The sequence below is a fragment of the Coenobita brevimanus genome, chromosome 87 (genome assembly GCF_032717465.1).
Source record: "Coenobita brevimanus isolate Jiangsu-jjx chromosome 87, ASM3271746v2, whole genome shotgun sequence".
Classification (NCBI taxonomy): domain Eukaryota; kingdom Metazoa; phylum Arthropoda; class Malacostraca; order Decapoda; family Coenobitidae; genus Coenobita; species Coenobita brevimanus.
The window spans coordinates 16,073,437-16,096,656 of record NC_137040.1 but is presented as its reverse complement, the minus strand read 5'-3'; the positions used below and the strand labels follow the sequence as shown (position 1 = coordinate 16,096,656).

At 42.4% G+C, this 23,220-nt stretch overlaps 1 protein-coding gene across 1 annotated transcript in view; it reads right to left on the bottom strand.

The window, feature by feature from the left end:
* Window positions 1–6,550: 6,550 nt before the first annotated feature.
* Camta (Calmodulin-binding transcription activator) overlaps window positions 6,551–23,220 on the bottom strand; it is a 1,827,966-nt gene continuing 1,811,296 nt past the window's right edge. The window contains exon 32 of the mRNA XM_080281035.1: window positions 6,551–7,185. Within this exon, the coding sequence (XP_080137161.1) occupies window positions 7,016–7,185 (170 nt within the window). The 3' untranslated portion in view covers window positions 6,551–7,015. The remainder of the gene's footprint in view (window positions 7,186–23,220) is intronic.

Below are 23,220 nucleotides of genomic sequence, written 5' to 3'. Positions count from 1 at the left end.
GAGGCTCCCCACATACAGTTCTTCTCAATAGGTTGGAGTCAAAGGCTTTTCATCTCATTAACTCTCCTCCTCTTACTGACTCCCTTCAACCTCTGTCTCTTCGCCGCACTGTTGCATCTTTATCTCTTTTCTGTCACTACTTCAACAGTCACTGCTCCTCTGAACTCTCTGCATGCATTCCTCCACCTCTACGATGGGCGCGTAGCACCCGTCTAGCAGCAAACTCTCATCCTTTTTCTGTCCAACTTTCTAATGCAAGAGTTAACCGTTACTCCCAGTCCTTCATTTATGCAACAGTTCAACTCTATAACTGTCTTTCTCTGTCTGTATTTCCTGCTTCCTATGATCTCCAGTCTTTCAAACGTAGTGTGTCCAGGCATTTCAAAATGATTGGATCTTGAATTTGGCTTTCTCTAGTATTTTGTTTTCCTCTTGGAAGGAACAATAATTGCGGGCTCGCGGCGTTTGGTGCCTTCTTCCTCACATTAAAATATATATACTGTATATATATATAGACATACACCCTCCACACCTTGATCTCATCACCCCTCTGAGACCTATGAAAAACACATTTAAGGTAGGCTGAAATCCAACCATCTCCCGAGTTAATCCGGCTGTTAATGTACTTCTGGCAACACCATGGACACTCAAACTCACTGATGCGTTAAACTTGCCAGTGCTCACTGAGCTTTCGTCAGGGGAGGATGTATGCTGTTGATGCTCTTGCTGCATAAATTCTCAGTTTCTTCCCTATGTCTTCCTAGGGTTATATTTTCACATGACATATTCCAAGATGCCTGAAAAGTTCTTGAGTGATGCAGAAAAGTAAAAAGTATTAATTCTGATAAGCGAAAACGTCACTTTAAAGTGACGTTTTTGCCCATCAGAGTTATGTCATGTTGAAGTTTTCTAGCTAAATATGGGAGAGTATCAAGGTTTTTTGTGGTGGCTATATATATATATATATAGATAGATAGATAGATAGATAGATAGATAAATATACACTGTATATTGGAGAGGCATTACACCTGGTTTGCCCAGTAAAAAAAAAAATCAGGTGTCTCGGCTTTAATCATGTCATGGTGTAGTGGCATCAGTGCCTGACTTCTATCTACTGGGCTGGGGCTCAATTCCCGGCCAAGAGCGTAAAATATATATACTGTATATATATATATATATATATATATATTAGAATGCATCACGGTATACAGGGAAAAAAATAATAGTGGTTGGATTTCTTTGCTCACTCTCATGGATATTCCATTTGAAGGAGAAACAAAGTGTACATTTTCGCCAGGATCGGGCATCATTTAGGGGTTTTATATATATATATATATATATATATATATATATATATATATATATATTTCTAATGCCAGACACCTTAATCCTGTAAGCGGTGGCCACAAACAAATTGCCCTCATGTCGCCCTCTCCACCGCCATTTCACTGCCCTGCTCCCAGCCCACACTCCCCTCTTTCATATACCTCTCCACTTTTTCCCTCCACCTCTTCCTTGGCATCCCTCTCCCTCTCCCCCTCCCCTCCACCTCTTATATACAGTCTCCTTGTCAGTCTCTTGCCCTCCATCCTCTCCATGTGGCCAAACCACCTCAGTGTGTTTCTCCTGACGCTTTCTATCACATCCACATCCACGCCACAATGCTCCTTCACTTCCTCATTTGTCAGTCTGTCTCTCCATGTGACTTCACATGCTCCTCTCAAGTAACTCATTTCCACTGCTCTCACTCTTGACTTGTTTCATTCCAACAAGGTCCAAACTTTACTTCCATACATTAGAGTTGGTATCACAGTACTGTCATCAGCGACTATTTTACTTCCATGCTCACTTCCCTATTTCTTATCACTGCTTTCAAAGAACCAGCAACCTTTCTTCCTTGTTGTATGCTTTCAAACGCTTCATCATCTGAAATTCCATCCTTAATTATCACACTACCCAAGTACTTAAATGCACTCACATTTTCCATTTCCTCCTCATCTAACCTCACTGTACATTCAGTGACTTCATTTTTCTGACTTTACTCTTCCCTACATTCAACTTTAGATTCCATTTCTTACACACTCTCCCGAACTCATGCACCAAGCCTGCAGCTCCCCTTCATCTTCACTTAATAACACAGTTTAATCTGCAAACAACAGTTCAGGGAGTTTCCACACACTGCCCTCTCTCATTAGGGCTGCCCCAACATCCACTGCCCTACCTTGTATCTCTTTCATAACTTCATCCAAATACAGACTGAACACCCATGGAGACATGAGACATGCCTGCTTCAATCCAACCTTCAAACAGAAAAATTCACTCAGTTCTTTGTCCACATGCACTGCAGCCTTAGCCCCCTCATACATACTCTTCACGGCATTCAGCAACTACCCATTTGCTCCATATTTTCATAATACTTTCCACATTCCTTGTCTATCCACCATGTCATATGCTTTCTCCAAATCCATCAAGGCTGCATACATCTTCTTTCCATTCTCTAGAAGCTTTTGCACTAAAGACATAAGAATGAATATTTGATCTACACAACCTCTTCCCTTCCTAAAACCTCCCTGTTCTTCTCCAACTAATTCCTCTGTTATGTCCCTAACTCTGTCAATAAGTATCATACCATATACTTTTCCTATTACACTAAGAAGACAAATGCCCCTGTGATTATGACACACTTCTTTTTCCCCTTTTCCTTTGTACAGAGGAATAATTATACCTTTCCTTTATACAGGGGAATAATTATACCCAACTTCCAATCCTCCAGGACTCTATCTTCCTCCTAGGCCAATATGCACATCTTTACTGCTATCTGTCCCCCATACTTCAGCATTTCACCACACACTCCATCAATTCCTGGGGCTTTCCCCATTTTGACTTCTTCATTGCTCCCATCCTATTGATTTCTTCCTCTCTTCTCACATCCCTCCTTCTCCCAGCCCTTCCCCAACCACTTATACCACTTATACTCACATTACTGTCATTCTCTATGTTCAGCAATTCCTTAGTGTGTTATCTCCATCTGCTCACTTTTTCTCCCTTCTCCACAAGCAATCTACCATTTTTATCTTTCAATCCCCTTCTAACTTTTTTATCATCCTGTCTAACTCTCTCTACCTCTTTCCAGAACATTTTCTTATATTCCCTCTTCTTTACACTCAAATTCCTTCCAAATTCCTCATCCTCTCTTTCCTTAATCCCTCTTATTAATCTTTTCACCTCTCTCTCTCCCTCCCTACACAACTCTCTCTTCCATCTCTCAACTTTCTCCATGCCTTTGTTTCTCATCCACTCACTCTATGCTTTCTTCTTTTGTGCCACAGCCTGTCTCACCTCTTCATTCCACCATGCTGTTCTTTGCATCCCCTCACATGTTGCACAAATTTCTTCTGTGAATATCTTGCACGCACCTTCCACATCCCCCCTCTGCTTGAAATCATATTTACCCAATCACTCCTCCACTTTCTTCTTATAGTCTGCCTTTTTTCCATCATCTTGCAACCTTTCTACCCTCCTTGTATGAACTAATTCCTCCTGTCCTTCCCTTCTTCTATTCCTCCATTTCATTTGAACCCTGACTTTCACCACCATCAGGTGGTGGCCAGAAAGTCCACTCCCCCAACCTCTGTATGCTCTTGCATCCATTACACACCTTCTCATTCTGTTACCACACACACATAATCAATCACTGCTTTCCGTTCATTCAGTTCACCACCCACCCATCTCATCACTCGTTAGGTATACCTGTGGATCATTTTGTGCACCACCCACCCATCTCATCACTCGTTAGGTATACCTGTGGATCATTTTGTGTCTAAAGAGGGTATTGGCTATCACCAACCCCCTCCCTGCACAAATGTCCACAAGAACACTGCCATTCTCATTCACATCTGCAGGCACACCTCACTCACCATTAACTCTATCCACCTTCACATTCCCTACGGTACTTTTCCATTCATATCTCCAATCAAAAACACTCTCTCATTCCTCTCAAACTTTTCCATGCACAGTTCCACATTTGTTCAGAACTCTTCTTTCACTCTACTTGCATGCTCTTGTGTTGGTGCATACACACACACACAATTGCCTACATTTGAGGTCCAACTTTCAATGTGTGTGTGTGTGTGTGTGTGTGTGTTTTTACTTCATGTGATAATAAGTGAAATCTGATAGACAAGTAATTAAATGTTCCAGGGGCAATAATGTGTACTTCAGACAGCACATTATCAGATGTAAAAAAAATGGTAAAATTTTTCATGAAATGCTATAATGTTATTTGCATATCATGACAACATCTTACATCAAGACACATTTCATCAACTGTGCAAAAATCTTTTCATAGTTACTCTCCTTGATAATGAGCTATTCTTGGTAAATTATGTTAAAGATGACTAAAATTTAATATATAACATCTCCTTACACAGTATGATCTAACCCTTACAATGCTTGAAACTCCCTCACTTGAATAAAATAAAGCCTCAATAAAATAAACAAGTGCATCATTGGCAGCAAAACGGTATGACCATACAGTACTGCTGTCTGCAGAACCTTACAACATACTGTACAAAGGCTTTCTTAACCATTCTCAGCTCTCCAGTTAATAACATTATAAAAACTGATAATACTCCCTTTAGCCACTAAACCTGAACTTCAAAAATGATTATTAAATGCATGTACTTTTCATTATTACAAAATTAAACATTAGCATTAAATATTCATGAATATGCAATACATTTTCCATATTTCCAGAACTAGAACCTATCAAGTTAAATTTTAAGTACTTTACTAGTTCTTCCAATTGCGTTGAAAAACCAATACCCAAAATAAACCAGTGATAATGAAAAGGCTTATGGTGATATCACTCCCTTGATGGAGCACCCTTCCCTGTACAGTATTAGAATATAACACCCCTCCTCCCCGGAAAAAGTGTTCTTTAGACTCAGAGTATACTGGATAAGGAAAAATAAGTTTATACTTTGAGTCTACAGATTCTTAACCTAAACTCTGGTATCTCTAGACAACTATAACAAATTGGAGAAAATGACCAAGTACTGGGTAACTATCCAGCAATGTATGTGGGCCTTGTGATAAAGCATATTTCTCTTGCAAGAAAAATAGATATTTAGTATGGGAAGATAAAATCAAGCACTGCAGAATATAAAATACTTCCCTTCTCTATTTTATGTAAAAAGCTTGATGCTTAAATAATATTCCTCTAGTACAAAATGTTAGGTAAACAGCTAGTTATCTGGTAGCTACACTGGGACTAAATACCAGGTGTAGGTGAACCAGCATCTGCACCTTCCTTGACCACTGTGGCAGAAAGGCAGCTGTTCACACCACCACTCACTTCCTTCAATGTGGTCCCTACCCCACCTTGTCCTTTCATAACACAGGATGTCCCTTACTGACTACCCCTCCCCCACATTTGCCCTCCATCTCTCTAGTCAGCTTTGTACAAGACTAACTCCACCTTCAGCTTCATGTAACAGTGAGAAATAGGCCACTGTCTAACTTCAGATCTTACTGGCTGAAAGAACATAGGTAACAAACCTTTTTTGCATACACTATACAGACTGTATATTTGGTAGTTAAGTATGAATGCATATTAAGTATTATATACACATCACATGAATGTATGCATATTTTGTATTGTGTACATAGTACTTCATTGTATTTACTGTCTATACAGTGAGTATATTTCCAGATTACTGCCTCTTACTATATTATGGGCTCACTGAAAGCATATCAGTCAAGGCTGTCACTAAGCATATATCAAATTCATACAGTATCTCAAAATATAAGAGAACTTTCCATCTATTCTGGTGACAATGAATATAAAGTATATCAATTTTAAAAATAGTTTGCTTCTGACACTGTAATTATTTATAAATATATTATTGAATTTACATCATCAAACAAATATTAAGGCCAAAGGAATATCATGGAAGAACTTATCCTCAACAACATTATACATATTCAATGCCTTGTAAGCCTTCCACTTTTATGCACTAGTCTTGCTAAAGTGATACATGAGAATACTTTGTACAATGCACTAAAATATCAAAGACTAAAATAACATCCTACAGTACTGTCTTTTAAAAAGCAGTCTCCTTCTAAATGCTGCAGCCTACCCAGTTCTATCAAACTACATTATGGTTAGTCCTGCAGCACTAGAGAATAACTCTCACTTACATGTCTGAGTGCAAATGCAACTTGAAAATAAACAATATCCAACAATTTGTGATAAGGGCTAATATCTAACTTAATTATCACATGTTTAAGTCTCCATCAGACCAGCTCAGGCATATACAGAGTACAACAAAGGAACTACTTTGTCATACCAACAATTATTACAGGATTTTAGAAATTACATGGCTAATTAAATGGACACTGGTAAATAAATGGCCACCACATGTAGCCATTACAGTATATATATCCAGAATACTTCTTAAATGAGGTAGGCATTTATAATTCAACCATATAAAATTAGAATATCTGACAAAAAATTAAATTTGTTCTAATTATGTGTACTATATATCATTGAAATCTTTGGGATGATTGCTACATTTATTCATTTAGTTCTTTATCATTTTAAGCAAAATTATAACAGGCAGTGATGGTAGCTTTATATCAGGAAGTTGAAACTGTTGACTTTTAAATTTAGAGTTAATTTACTTGTCAACCCATAATCCAGAGAGAAAAAAAAAATTGTCCTTAACATGCAACATTACGATCATGACTCAACTACCTGAAAGGCAAATCAAATGAAGTCGTGTAGCTAGATAACATCACTAGAGCTAGAGCTGGAACTGTTTGCGTAGCAGCTAGCATTCTGTCTCTCCTCCTTCCAGCACAATTAAGCTCGCAATACTGTTAATTGAGTTGCACACACTTTAGATGCATGTTAACTTATATAGTGAGTTGCAGATCATTTTGCACACTTCATTATACTGTACTCATTTGATAATCTTAATTTTGCAGAGTTACAGAATGATCAAGCAGGATATCACAGAGCCCTAGGTAGCTCACTGCAGCATAGCAAGGCTTTGAAACCAACATCCTGATCCACTCTCATCTGGCTTGAGCACTGGTACCTCCAACTCAACTTGTCTTCAGCCACCAGTGCTTGGCAGGTCTCCCATCCAATGGCTTCAAGGGCAGTCCTGATGGTCATTTCTGTAAGGGGCAAGAATATAATGGTATTATCTATGCATATTATTGAATGTAACAGCTTAGTTCATTGTATTACATACTTTTCCAATACTTCTTCCTCTTTTTTTTTTTTTCTTTTTTTTTTTTTTAAATAACAGAGGAAGGAAAAACAAAACAATAAAATAATAATCTATACACCAGATTACTGGTGTCCTCCATTCATAAAAAATCTGTAACAGTTGAACTTTAACAGCTGTAGATTGATGTCTGGGGGGAAACAGCTCTGGGGAAGTGAGTTCCAGAGAGATGCAGTTTGGGGAATAAAAGAATTCTGATAGGCAGAAGTTCTGCAGTATGACTGTATGACATTCCAGTCATGAGCACTATCAGATGCCCATGTAGCACAAGGAAAGGCATTGAGATGTGGCACAATGGACGCAACATCATCTGAGCATCTGCCATAAAAGTACCTGTAAAATAAGTAAAAGGAGGCAACATTCCTTCTTACTTGTAAGGGAGGTAGTTTATTTCTAATAGCAGGGTTATTAATAATTCCAGCAGCTTTGTTCTGAATTTTGTCTAGTTGTTTTATTGCAATCTTTCGACATCCATTCCACAAGGGTGAGAAATATTCTACTGAGAGTGCACATGACTCTAACTGCTCGTCAGTGACAAAGTTACAAACTCTGTACAATAATGCAAGTTTCTCTGAGGTAGTTTTAGCAAGTGATCTGACATTAGAGGTCCACCTGAGGGCACTGTTAAGTGAAACAACAAGACTTTCAATACTTTTGGAGATGGGAATATTAGTAACATTGAAGGTAATATATGAATCTGGCACTATCTGTCTATTAGCAAATTGTATATATTTGGTTTTGTTTAGTGGGCGAAAGTTTACATCCAAGAGATGGTTGGGGTTTATTGCTCATGTAATGCCACTCAGGGATGAGTGAGGCTGGTCACTTTCATCTTAAATGTCAGGACCAACTTGCCTAGCCTCGGGCTCCTACACTCCTCATGGGGCAACGTAGGATTGGGTTATGGATGGATGGATACTACAGTCGCGGCACGCGACTCTGAGGTTGATATTATTGTGCCTTGGCAACCTATCATTCAAAAGTGCATCTGATTTCGTGTATAATATGAGATGCATGTGATTCGTGTATATGTTCGTGCATAATAATATTCATGTATAATATATTCTTGCATAATAATATGATTCGTGTGGAACAAAAGAAGAAGGCATATAGTGAATGGTTATCGAGTAGAGGTAGGGGAGAAGATGAGAGAGAGAAGAGAGAGGTATATGTGAGCAGGAGAAGGGAGGTGAAGAGACTGGTGAAGGAGAGTAAGAAGAAAGTGGATGAAGAGTTTGGGAGGAATCTGAGTGTGAAATGGAGGGAGAGTAAGAAATTGTTTTGGAAGGAGGTAAAGAAAGTAAGGCAGTGTGAAAGGGGATATAGTAGGGGAGTGAAATATAGGAATAATAGATTGTTGGTGGAGAAGAGAGAGAAATTGAGGAGATGGAAGGAGCACTTTGAGGATTTGTTGAATGTAAAGAGTGAGAGCAATGTGAGTATAAGTGGTTGGGGAATGGCTGGGAGAAGAAGAGACAAGAGGAGGGAGGAAGAGATCAGTAGGGCGGAAGTAGTGGAAGCAATGAAGAAGATCAAGATGGGAAAGGCCCCAGGAATTGATGGAGTGTGTGGTGAAATGCTGAGGTATGGGGATGAGATTGTTGTAGAGTGGATATGGAAGTTGTGTAGATTGGCTTGGGAAGAGGGAAGGGTTCCAGAGGACTGGAAATCAGGTATAATTGTTCCTTTATACAAAGGAAAAGGGGAGAGAGAAGTATGTGGTAACCATAGGGGTATTTGCCTTCTTAGTGTGACTGGTAAAATATATGGTAGAATACTCATTGATAGGGTTAGGCATATGACATAGGAGCTAGTTGGAGAAGAACAAGGGGGATTTAGGAAGGGAAAAGGGTGTGTAGATCAGATATTTGTTCTAAGATGTTTAGTGGAGAAGTATTTAGAGAAGGGAAAGAAAGTGTATGCTGCCTTCATGGACTTGGAGAGCTTATGACAGAATAGATAGGCAAGGTATGTGGAAGGTATTAAGAATATTTGGGGTGGAGGGGAAATTGTTGAATGCGGTGAAGAGTATGTACGAAGGAGCTAGGGCTACGGTGCAAGTGGATGGTGAGCTGAGTGAGTTCTTTGATCTCAATGTGGGACTGAAACAGGGTTGTGTGATGTCTCTATGGCTGTTTAATATATACATGGATGGGGTTGTGAAGGAGGTGCAAGGTAGGGCTGTGGATGTGGGGGTGGCTCTAATGAATGAGGGTGAGAGTTGGAAGATTCCGGTGTTGCTGTTTGCTGATGATACAGTATTGTTGAGTGAAGATGAATGGGAGTTGCAAGGTTTGGTGAATGAATTTGGGACAGTGTGTAGGAGGAGGAAGCTGAAAGTTAATGTAAACAAAAGTAAAGTTATGGTGTTTGAGAGGAATGAAGTCACAGAATGTACAGTGAGGTTGGATGGTGAGGATATGGAGAATGTGAGTGCATTCAAGTACTTAGGTAGTGTGATGAGTAAGGATGGAACTTTGGGGGATGAAGAGCTTGAAAGGGTACAGCAGGGAAGGAAGGTTGTTGGTTCACTGAAAGCAGTGATGAGAAATAGGGAGGTGAGTATGGAAGTTAAGAAGTCACTGCATGATAGTATTGTGATCCCTACCATGACATATGGAAGCGAGGCTTGGACCTTGCAAGAGGGGAACAAGTCAAGGGTGAGAGTAGTGGAAATGAGTTACTCGAGAGGAGCAAGTGGAGTGACATGGAGGGACAGGTTGACAAATTAAAAAGTGAAGGAATGTTGTGGGGTGGATGTGGATGTGGTTGAGAAGATTAGGAGAAATACACTGAGGTAGTTTGGACATGTGGAGAGAATGGAGAATGAAAGACTGACTAAGAGGGTGTATGTAGGTGAGGTGGAGGGAGGGGTAGACCGAGGATGAGTTGGAGGGATGGAGTTGAGAGGTATATGAGGGAGGGGGGGGGTGAGTTAGGGGGAGGGTAGTCAAATGGTGGGTGACAGAGCGACTTGGAGGTGTTTTGTCTGCAGCCACCCTTTGTGGGATTAGGGCGTCGGGCTATAGATAGATAGATAATATGATATGAAATCGAACGCACATTTTGAATGATAGGTTGCCAGGGTACGACAATGACAACCTCAGAGTCGTGCGCCGCGACTATAGTATTAAATGAGACAAGGTTATTTTGTCCCCATTCAGTGATCTTTGATAAGTTTTGATTTATGGAGATGGCTGCATTGAGTTGAAAGTTAGAGATATTAAACTTTGTGAATGGGTGTTTGAGTGTGAATGAACTGTGAAGTGTTGTGTCATCTGCATATGAATAGATGGGATTGTGGGTGACATAACATTAACATAGACTAGGAACAGGGTTGGCACCAGAACTTATCCTTGTGGCATGACAGTATTAATTGAGTGGAAATTGGAATGTACATCATCTACTTTTACTCTTATTTTTCTGTCACTGAGATATGAAGAAAGCAGAAGAACAAAAGACATTAGTCCATAGCAAGAGAGTTTTGACAGCAGGGAAAGGTGCCACACTCTGCTGAAAGCTTTAGAAATATCAAGGGCTACTGCATGGGTTTCACCATGTTGGTCAATTAATTGATGGATGGTAAGAGTCAGGAGATTGAGTATATCTGTGATGGATTTTTCGTGGCGAACACCATATTGTCTATCACTACACGTAATTAAATTGTTGGATTCAGGGTGTTTAACTATGTGCTTATTAATTACAATTTCAAATACTTTACCAAGAGAAGACGTGATAGTTATTGGTCTGTTATCAGAGGGGTCAGGGGAACTTCCTTTCTTTGGGACTGAGTGGATGTTGGCTTCTTTCCATGAATTAGGGAACGAAGAAGTACGTATGCATAGTCTGAATAATTTAGGTAGAATAGAGTCAAGTTCTGGAGAGCACTTTTTCAACCAGTTGGAGGAATTCCATCTGGGGCTCGAGCTTTGTTGGTTAATAAATAGTCTAGGATGGATTTTACATATCTAGTCTGTACAGTAAACCCTTGATGCTAGTGAGGGGTTAGGGAACGGAAGCCCCCGTGAGAATGGAAAATCCGCAAGCATCACACTGAAAATATGCCTACATGATAAAGAAAACAGTTTCTGATGCTTTAACCCCTTAAACGCGGCTGTGTACAGTCGTTCCCCCCCCCCCGAGTGGCGGGGTTGTATCGCGGTCTGAGTACCTGTAGGAAAATATTCGCCAAAAATCAGAGATTAACCCTAGAACATTATACTTGGTATGGCAGATAGTACTTACATTCAGCTTTCTCCAGAGACAGGTGTTGAGCCTTTGTGGACTACCCAAGGACTTGTGGAGACTTGCAAAGTTGGGTAACCAAATCTTCACTTTAACACCTCCAGCAACCCGGTTTCCCCTCTACCACAGCCTCATTCTGTCACAGTAAACTTTATACTACAACGTAAAGGTAGTTAGGAATCCGTATTTGTACAATAAGCACTGAAAATAAGACTAAAATCAACGAAGCGTACGGCCGACATGCACTGTGGCGGCGGTCTTCCCGTCACTCAACAAACATTTCCATTTTCACAGCTAAAAACATGTATACTACATTATTTTCAATCATATTACTTCCCAAAAGATCACCACGGCGCGCTTTTTATTCTGCCTTACGTCCGCCACTTTATTCTCGTTCCTGTCGGCCGCTTGCACTGACTGGGAAGAGCTAGAACTCGCCATAATGTCACTTTGAAAGCCTGCAGTAAACTGACGCTAAACGGGCAAACCGTGAGAAAAAAAGCTAGTGTTACAACTGGGGAAACAAGCGTTTCCTATTAGCATAAACTGCTTGTGAGAGGAGAGCGCAGATTTACAGTTCTGAGCGCTCAGAGCGCTGCCATGTATCACAGCCAGGCTGGCCGGGCCGTGGGGGGGGGGGGACGGGGGGAAAACGCGATATTTGGCAACAACTGAGGTCAGTAGTACAAAGGTAAAGTATGCTAGTTGTAGCTAGAGGGTGGTGGTACTGATAGACAATACCAGCTGGAGCCTGCTTTCCTGCGGTTATTCAAAATTTACTAGAATCGCAAACGCGACGACCCGCCGTCATGTCCTTTTGGCCGAGCGTCGCAAACGCGACGATCCGCGTTTAAGGGGTTAATGATAATGATAAATGATTATGCATGAACATAATGCAAAATACAATAAATTGTTCAATAAAAAGTTTTAAAAATACCATACAGTACAATAATGTCAATATACAGTATTTTCATCAATTTTCATCAGTGTACAATACATTCTCCTCAGTTTACCTTTCTGTAGGAAGATTAATTATTAAAAATATAGTTAAGTAGGATGAGTTATGATTGATGTGTGATGTTTATCATGCATCATCTGGATCCCCATTGGCACCAGGGGAGAAGGGAGGGAGGGAGGGTCATCGAATCCATCAGCTGATGAGGTTGGCAAGGCGGTGGTCAGTGTGTTTGGTTGAGTTACCCCTGAGGATGATGGCTGAGGGCTTGGAGAGCAAGGTTGAGCAGCTGGGCACGTCTATCTATCAAACTCTGCATTTTTTCATTTTATTTCACTGTTCATTATTATTAATCACCAGAGTGAAAAATTTGCAAGTAATCAAATCTGCGAGCTTCAAGTCCGTAAGCATCAAGGGTTCATTGTAATTTCAGTGGAATTATTTCGAGAGAGTCAAGTTCTAGTACTGAGACGTTCTGGCTGACATCCTCTAAGGTAGAATTTCTGGCAAATGTACTGGCAAGGATAGATGCTTTACTGCGCAGGTCATTTGTAATGTTACCATCTGAAGATTTAAGTGGGGGAATGGGTGATGACTTGTTAAAGTTATTTACTATAAATTAGTAATGCTTGATTCCCAATTGAAGGCAGGAATAAATTAACTCCATGTTCCCATTCTGTACTGTCAAGTGGTCCTATCCCCCATCCCACACCACTCATTCATATACTATATCTTCATCCTGTCCCTCCACCTCACCATCAGTCCCCTCCCTCCCTTTCTTCAGTAATTCATTACTGCAAATATGACTAGTTTTAACATTTTACTAGGTAACTAGACGTACATTATCGTAACACTCAGTATATTTTCATTATCATCATCATCATCATCTTAACCCATTTTCACTTGTTCATATGAAGTGAGGAGAGAGGATATTATGCCAGGTTCTTTCATCACAAAGCAAAAAAAAAATGAATCTGGGGAGAAAGTCCCAGGTACAATCTCTGCCTCCCTCCTGTGCTGTAGGTGTTATGGGGCTGTTTCCAGCACAGGTGCTGGGCAGTGAAGTTGTATTTCATGAAATACAAAGATTATATGGGAAGAACACATAGTCCCTGGATGTCATAAGTAAATCAAAAGGATTGAAGTTGAAGGTGTAGAGATGTGGTGACCCAACCATCTAACATCGGTCTGTGCTGGAGGTAGTCTCAGAGCTGGAGAAGCATGGGGGAGGTTTCCTTTCTCTAGTAAATTGCTGGTTTTATTATGAAACTCTCTATTTACTGCCTGAAGCAATGTTCCTCTTATTCAGCCACTTGAATACTTTGGATATTTTAGTTCAGTCAGTAAAGAAGATCTATCTATAGTCAGAAGCCTTAATCCCATAAGGAGGAGCCATTTGTCTGAGTTACAGTGAAATCTCCTGTGGCTTTATGAGACTGAGCACACACCTTGACTTGAGAATTCTGCGAGTTGGAAATAACTAATCTTATGGTGAAAATTGCTTATGGGATCTTCAAAAAGTTGTCCCCCTTACCCCCAAACCTACATCAAACTGGTCACCAGTGAACACTTGCAACCTGGAAAAGAAATTCGTGAAGCATGTTTATCAGGAATAAACAATACTGTAAGATTCTTACTTGACTCTGACTGATGACATTGCTTGAATGGACAGGGTAGGTGGGAGGGGTTCTGAGGCTTGAGGTGGACCATGGCCTCTCAGCACAAGGTAAGTGTGCTGCAATCTCATGCTGCCGCCTATGTGCCACTTCCTCCTCATCAGCCTCCTTTAGGAACCCCTCAAAGTTCAGTGTGGAAACAACGGAAGCGGTGTGGTAGTCGCACTCAGCTGCCTCCGTGTCGTCATAAGAGTCATCGATTCATTGATGAAGAATTACCTTTGAGGTTAATTTTTTACCAAACAGGCACTGCCTTTCCATATTTTCTATTAAAATGAGTCTTTCACAGGTTACTTCTTATTCCTGGATTACCACATCTACTGGGCATTTTTATGAACTCACCTCTGAAAGCTATAAATGAGGATTTAGAATGCGTGATACACTGATGCATCCAGTCGGAGTGCTAGTTAGTGAACAACGCAGCCAGTTGGAGAGATCGTTGGTAAACACTGCTGCAGGCAACCTGAACACTTCCTTAATCCCTAGGATACGCAATTCGATCAACCGAACTTCCCTGAAAACCTACATATGGAGCCAATTTTTCAGCTCTTACAGAAGTAAAAAGTTTAATGCCCAAGGTTTAGAGCTTGAATTTACGCACCTTATGCTACAAACCAGAGCATTTTAGACTAACTGGTTCATGAGCTATAGCCCGTCAAAGTTGAAAAAAGTTACCCTTCCAAGCGGGGCGACTCCAGTTTTCTATGCATTCCCACCCTATCCACCCTCATTCCATTACCTTCCTTACCCACTCCCATCACCCCCCCTTTCTTCCTCTAACTATACACAAAATAATCCTTCAACTTATCAGGTTTTCTTCTGTGCCGCTTCCAACGATGTCCTTGCTCCTCCACACAGTCTACTCCTCCTGGAAGGTTTTGGTCCTCTTCCTGATGCACTTCTCTTAGGAAACTGTCACCATCTTGCACTTCAGTTCCTTGGTCCTCTTCAACATCCTTGGCTGAGGGAGAGCACGATTCCTCGGAGATGTCCCAGCTGAACTGTCCTGACCCATGGTACTGCCACAGATGATTCACATGTACCGCCTTTGGGTGAGACTTCCTGCCTCCCCGAATCCGATATGTTACATCTGATAGGTGGTCCAGCACAGTGTAAGGCACATCCCATTGGCTCTGCAGCTTCGGTGACTGTCCCATCTTTCGCTGAGGATTGTATAACCAAACTTTGTCACCATCCTTGAAGCTCACCTCACTTGCCTTGGCATCATACTTGCACTTCATCACCTCTCCCGAAAACTTGAGGGCTCCTCGCACTTGATGATGTACCTCTGCCAGCCTTTCCTGAAGATGCTTTGCATAGCTGGTGGTGTCTGTAGGCAGCTCTTCGCCAGGTGGTCTTTCCATTAACAAGTCAACAGGTAAACGTGACTCATGGCCCAACATCAGTTTTGCAGGGGTGTAGCTGGTAGACTCATGGGATGCAGACCGATATGCCACCAACAACACAGGTAATTTCTGGTCCCATTCTGTTTGTCCCTCTATGCAGTACTTGGCCAGTTCTTGTTCCAGGGTCCAACTGAATTTCTCCACCATCCCATCTGACTGTAGCCTTAGTGGTGTCGTCCTGGTCTTTTTGATCCCCAATAACTTGCAGCATTCACGAAACAGAGCAGACTCAAAGTTTCTACCCTGGTCTGAATGTAGCTCTTGTGGCATCCCAAAGTGACAGAAAAGCTGGTCAACCAACACCTGAGCAACAGTTGCAGCCTCTTGATCAGGGATGGCATAGGCTTCTGGCCACTTTGTGAAGTAGTCCATGGCAACACATATACTGTATAGCAGTTTCCTCTTTCAGTGAATGGCAGAGGTCCAGCAATGTCCACGGCGACTCTTTCCTTTGGTGCACCCACTTGGTACAGCTGAAGAGGGGCACAACCACGTTTCTTGGGTCCCTTTTGGCACAACTCACATCACAGGCCCGACACCACTCTTCACTATCCTGATGCATGCCAATCCAGTAGAATCTGTCTCATAGCCAGCTTAGAGTTTTCTTCACTCCCAGGTGCCCACTAGTGATCTGATTATGGGGCTCATCCAAACTCTCAGACCTCACCTTCTTTGGAACCACCAGTTACTAATACTCCTGAGACCATCGGCTGTCTCCCACTGATGCTCCAGTAGTCCATTGTTCAAAAGAAGAAGGTCCCACTGACTCCAGTAGCTCTTGGTTGCAGGGCTTAACCTGAAAATTTCTTCCCAAGATGGCCGCACTATACTCCGCTGTAGCCGCTGTAGCACTGGTTATAAATCTGCATCCTCCATCTGCATCCTCTTCAGATCTTCTTCATCTGATGTTGGCCCTATCACAACCGTACAACGGCATTTCCTGCCAAGATTACCATTCCTACTGCACTCCTTGCCATCTGCTCTTCCGTCTTCTCGCACACCATTCATCAAAGGTTCTTCTGCATGTCTTCAGTGGTGGGTCTTCTTGGGAAAAATTGGCTGGTTGTTGCCTCTCGTCACCAGCCTTCATTAATTTACCCTCGTACTTCTCAATTGGACACTCATAGCTGAAGTGTCCCACCTCACCAAATGTCCTACACCCATTTGTTGCAATCTAAGTTTTCCTTGCACTGTTTTGTTCTTGCTCCTTCTTCCATTTGTAACAATCCACCTTCTTGTGTCCCAGGTTCCCACAGAACCAGCAACCTCCTCTGATCTTCTCCTGTTCTCTCTTCCACTTCTTGCAATCCACTTTCTGATGTCCTGGCTTTTCACAGTACCAGGATGTTAAAGTTATAGGAAGTGAGGAGTGTGTGCAGCAACACAAACTATTGATTTGTGATGTGGTGCTTAAAGAATGAGTGATGAAAAAGAGGACTTATGTACCTAGGAGGAAAATGTGGAACCTGGAAAACCAAGTAGTAAGGGATGCCTTCTATAGCGAGATGAGGAGAATGGTTGTTGAACAGGAAGCCATAGACAGAGGCATTCATGAACAGTACAGAGCCCTCAAGAACAATCTCTTGAGAGTTACTGATGTAATATGCGGTTGGACAAGAGGCCCCACCAAGACATAAAGTAACTTGGTGGTGGGATGAGGGTATAGAAGCTGCAGTTAAGGAGTAAAGAAGGCTTTTCCGGGAATGGAAGAAGGGTGGTAACAAGGAGGAATACCGGTACTTGGCTGCCAAGCACAGGGCTAGAAGAGAGGTATACAGGGTGAAGTCTGAGTCACAGAGACTTTTACTTGATAACCTAAATCATGGGGAAGGGAAAAATATGATATTTACGGTGGCAAATCAGATGAAGAGGGATAATCAGGATATTATAGGTGAGCAGTGTGTGAAGAATGATATAGGAAGGGTAGTGGTGAAAAGTGGGGATATTAAAGATGCATGGAGAGAGCATTATAGCCGGTTGTTGAATGAGGAGTTTGACTGGGATAGAGAAAGTTTGGAGCCTGCAGATCCAGTGTTTGGCCCTTGACCTTTGATTGACGCTGCTACTGTGAGTGAGGCAATAGGCAGCATACAGGTGGGGAAGGCAGCAGGTGTGTCTGGGTTGACTGCCGAAATGTTGAGGGCCTCAGGAGATACAGGGGTGAGGTTAGTCACTGACCTGATAAATATGATTATATATAAGTGTGTTGTCCCAGATGATTGGCTGAAGAGTGTAATTGTAAATGTGTATAAAGGGAAGGGTGATGCCCTGGAAAGAGGAAATTATAGAGGTATAAAGCTTTTAGGTCAGATAATGAAGGTAAGGGAGAGAGTTCTAGAAGGTATGATTAGAGAAAGAGTGAATATTGATGAGATGCAGTTTGGGTTTATGCCAGGCAAGGGGACCACTGATGCCATATTTATTGTTCGACAGCTTCAGGAAAAATATATTGGGAAGCAAAGGGATCTGTATTTTGTTTTTGTTGATTTGGAAAAGGCCTTTGACAGAGTCCCTAGAGAGGTGGTGAAGTGGGCAATAAGAAAGCTTGGGTTGGAGGAGTGGTTGGTTAGGGTGGTTATGGCTATGGATGTGGGTGCTCGCACCCAGGTAAGAGTGAATGGAGATTTGAGTGATGAGTTTTCCATGAATGTTGGTGTGCGTCAGGGGTCAGTTTTGAGTCCCATGTTGTTTGTCATGGTACTTTAAGCCCTCTCACGTGACTTCAGAAATGGACTCCCGTGAGAGATGTTGTATGCTGATGATTTGGTGTTGATTGCAGAGATCGAGAGGGAGGCAGAGGAAAGATTTAGGATGTGGAGAGATGGTATGGGGCATAAGGGCTTAAGGGTAAATGCAGATAAAACAAAAGTGATGATATCTAGGGTTGGTGGCAGTACTGTCAAAGACGAGGAAGAGTGGCCATGTGCAGTTTGCCACAAGGGTGTTGGAAGTAATTCCATCATGTGCAGTGTTTGTGATAAATGGGTGCATAAGAGATGTAGTGGTATCAGAGGTAGACTGCGAGATAATGAAGATTTTATGTGTATGGCGTGTCGAGGAGAGCAGGTGAAGATTGCCAGGTGGGAAAGGATTGAACTTGCTGGTGAGTCTCTTGAGTGTGTGGAAGAGTTTTGTTATTTGGAAGACATGTTGTGTGCTGGAGATGGGGCTGGAGCTAGCTCTGTGGCTAGGGTGAGAAGTGGTTGGAAGAAGTTCAGGGAGCTGTTACCTCTCCTGACATTGAGAGGACTCTCCCTAACGGCGAAGGAGTCTTTGTATGCAGCATGTGTTAGGAGTGCAATGCTGTATGATAGTGAGACCTGGGCAGTAAAGGAGGAGGATATTCGCAGGCTCAGATGTACAGAAATGACAATGATTAGGTGGATGTGCAGTGTGTCCCTGCATGCAAGGTCTGGGGGGGCTGGGTGGAAGAGTTGAGAGGTAGAATGGGACTGGAGTGTATTGGTGTTGTGATTAGGAGAGGTAGATTGAGATGATTTGGGCATGTGGAGAGGATGGGGGATGATAATTGGGTGCAGAAGGTGAGAGGTGTCAATATTGGGGGTGGGGTTATGAGGGGCAGACCGAGAATGACATGGGATGAGGTCATTAAATGTGACTTCAGGGTTAGGGGACTGAACAGGGAGGCTGCAATAGATCGTGCAGCATGGAGAGCCGCCATTAGGTGACCAGGTCCAAGGCATGCAGTCATGTTGGAGCCTTCAAAAACGAAAACGAAACAGCACCTTCCTTCAAAATTTTCCACTTCTTGTACCTGCGCCTTTCTTGCCGTGAATCCTGCACTACAACCTGTCTGAAAAGTACTCAAACTCTAGAGCCCTGGCTAGTGCTTCTTGGTAGCTGCAGGGTTGTGCCTGCTTCACTTGCACTTGCAACTCTGCACTGTCAAGAGCATTGATGAACTGGTCCCTCAGTAGAATAGCCAAAAGGTTTGGTGCAGCTCCAGGGTATGCCTTATATGCCACACTCTCCAGGTCATGAGCAAACTGCTCTTGGGATTTTCCTCGAGCCTGTACTTGGCTCTGAAATCTTGCTATGTAAACCTTAGTCTGGTACATGGTTCCATATCTGTGCTCCAGCACTTCTACAAGAGACTGATAACTGTTCCTCTCCATCACTGTCATCTGGCCCAGAATTTCCGTTGCAGCACCCTTGAGGCTAGTAGCAAGCTGCACTGCCCTCTGCCTATCATCCCAACCATTCTGATCCACAAGTAACTCAGACTGTGCCTGGTAAGCTTCCCAAGATACTCTACCATCAAATTCTTGAGGTTTCTTTTTAATTGGACCCCCATTATAGACATGCACTTCAATGGTGGATGTGGGGGTGGCCCTAATGAATGAGGGTGAGATTTGGAAGCTTCCGGTGTTGCTGTTTGCTGATGATACAGTATTGTTGAGTGAAGATGAATGGGAGTTGCAAGGTTTGGTGAATGAATTTGGGACAGTGTGTAGGAGGAGGAAGCTGAAAGTTAATGTAAACAAAAGTAAAGTTATGGTGTTTGAGAGGAATGAAGTCACAGAGTGTGCAGTGAGGTTGGATGGTGAGGATATGGAGAATGTGAGTGCATTCAAGTACTTGGGTAGTGTGATGAGTAAGGATGGAACTTTGGGGGATGAAGTACGTGAAAGGGTACAGCAGGGAAGGAAGGTTGTTGGCACACTGAAAGCAGTGATGAGAAATAGGGAGGTGAGTATGGAAGTTAAGAAGTCACTGCATGATGGTATTGTGATCCCTACCCTGACGTATGGAAGCGAGGCGTGGACCTTGCAAGAGGGGAACGAGTCAAGAGTGAGAGCAGTGGAAATGAGTTACTTGAGAGGAGCGTGTGGAGTGACATGGAGGGACAGGTTGACGAGTGAAGAAGTGAAGGAACGTTGTGGGGTAGATGTGGATGTGGTTGAAAAGATTAGGAGAAATACACTGAGGTGGTTTGGACATGTGGAGAGGATGGAGAATGAAAGACTGACTAAGAGGGTGTATGTAGGTGAGGTGGAGGGAGGGAGAGGGAAGGGTAGACCGAGGATGAGGTGGAGGGATGGAGTTGAGAGGTATATGAGGGAGGGGGGGGTGAGTTGGGGGGAGGGGAGTCAAATGGTGGGTGACAGAGTGACTTGGAGGCGTTTTGTCTGCGGCCACCCTTTGCGGGATTAGGGCGTCGGGCTATAGATAGATAGAATAGATAGACTTCAATGGTTTGGGCCAAAAAACTGGGGCATCATAATTAAAGCCAGGACTTAAAACTTCTGCATTCTGCTTATTCAACCCTGTAATGCTACCTTTAGATGCCTGAGATCCGTCAAGTTTCACCATACACTGTCCATTCCTTTCGTATGCTCCCTGTACACTAACCTGAGGCTCAGCAGTGCAATATTTCTCTACAGCCTCAACTTTCTCACTAATTATCTTCATATGGTCGACCACATGCTTCATCTGGCTATCCACATGCTGTCTGCACTCCATCACAATTCCCTCACTAATCTTCAGCTGGTTGTCTACATGCTGTCTGCACTGTTGTTATTCCCACGCTAATCTTCAGCTGGCTGTCTGCATGTTTCACCTGGTCGTCAAGATGCTGTCTGAACACCATCACATTATTGCTTACCTCATACTTCTGCTGCTCTACCCTGGCATCTACTTCCTCCATCATTTCCCCCATGGATGCATCTAGCTGTCCCTGCACCCTCAATTGTACTTCTCTCTGTTGCTCCTGTAATACCTCTTAAGTTGTTCATATCATTCTTTTTGTTCTTCATGTTGTGCCTCTAGTTGTTCACTCTGTGCTTGCAACTTCTTGATTTCATTCCTGAGCTCTTTCTGTTCTTCACTCTGTGCATGTAGTTGGGCACTTTGTGCTTGTATTAGCTTCACCATTGTTGCTAGGGAAATTTCCTCCTCCTGTCCAGTTCAAGACCTTGTCTGCACGCCTCCTGCTTCCATGTCAAACGTTTGACTCACTGCAGCACTTAATCCACATTCCTGACACCTGTGTTGCATTCCCACCCCACACTGCCACAGGCTCCAACAGCAGTGGTTCAGTATAGGAAAGACATTGCCCAGTGAGTTGTTTTCCTTATGGTCAGCCTTTCGGTGTACAGCACACAAGATCAGCTGAGGCAAAAATAAACACTGGCTTCTTAACCCCTAAGGTGCTATGGACGACGATCAATGTTGGCGCTGTTTGGTGCAAGGAGTGCTATGAACATCGAACGTGGAGGTCAAACTCCCCGCCACAGGGCTGCTCAGGATGGGACGTATGGAGCCTAAACTCGAGTATAAAGTCCCACTTGGCAACGCTGGCTCAGCCACTACCCCCTACCAGGGGTGCACCCAGGAATTTTCTAAGGGGGGGGGGGGCCCATTTGCCAGTTTCCTGAAGTTTACATATGAGTTTTATAGTTCTAAGTTGTATATACAGTATATATATGTTATATATATATATATATATATATATATATATATATATATATATATACTGATAGAATGATAGAATGATAGATTATTTGGTAGGTCGTCAGTTATTTAAACAAACTTGTTTGTTTATATTTATCATTTTAACAAAGTAACAAAGAACAAGCCATTCACTCTCAACCCTATTCTGTCCCATTCGCAGACGGCGTAGCACTCCTAAAACAATAGTAACACAAAACTGTCACAGAGAGAAAGAGAGAGACAGAGACAGACAGACAGACAAAGGCTTTTACCTGAGTTTACTATTAATTTTCTTATTACAGGCAAAACACAGGTAGTATAGTAATAACTAACTAAACTCTAAAAACATACGGTAATACTTGAAATAAATGACGTTATTTACGTACCTTATTTCTGTTGTTGGAAGACCCTCATCATGAGTCTTTGCTTTCTTCTTTCTGTTTACAAAATCTTGTGTAGTTAGCTGCCACTTAATGTCGAAAGATGATTGTTCAGTCACACAGTCGTAGGCCTATGTTCTCACACTGAATGCTGGTGACTAACTGAAAGGAGTGGCTGTCTATCATGCATTCCCGCCAAAATGAACGTATCACGTGAGCCCAATGCTTGGACCAAGGCCAATAAGAATGGAGAAAGAGACACCGATGGGGGACTTCATGTGTATTGACGTTTCGCCTCGTGGCTTCCTCAGGCTCAGAATACAATTGCTGAATATACACCACATTTCCTATATATATAGCAAAAGGCAGTGGGGATGTGAGGGGTGAGGTATTGGCTAGGGGTGGTAAGGAGAATAGGTAGGGTAAGGAAGGTGAGGTCCAGGGGAAAGGGATTACAAATCACGGCACAAAGACGGAGAGAAGCAAGGGACAGGTGAAGTGGGAAGTCCTTAGGGAGAGGGAAGGAATGTTGGGTTAGGAAATAAAGGTCACAATGGGAAAGGGATTGCCGATCCCAGCTCAGGTGTGTGTGTGTGTGTGTATTTACCTATTTGTAGTACACAGGAATTGAGCAATGCTCGTGTTGTCCTGTCTCCATATCCACATTTATCAAGTTTACCTTTACACACATGAATGTTTTTCTCATGCACCACCTCTTTGTCTAAGTCGTTCCAAATATTTAAGTATTTATCTAATATACCTAATTGTGATATACATGGAATGTACTATGCTCTTGGGTTTCCGTCG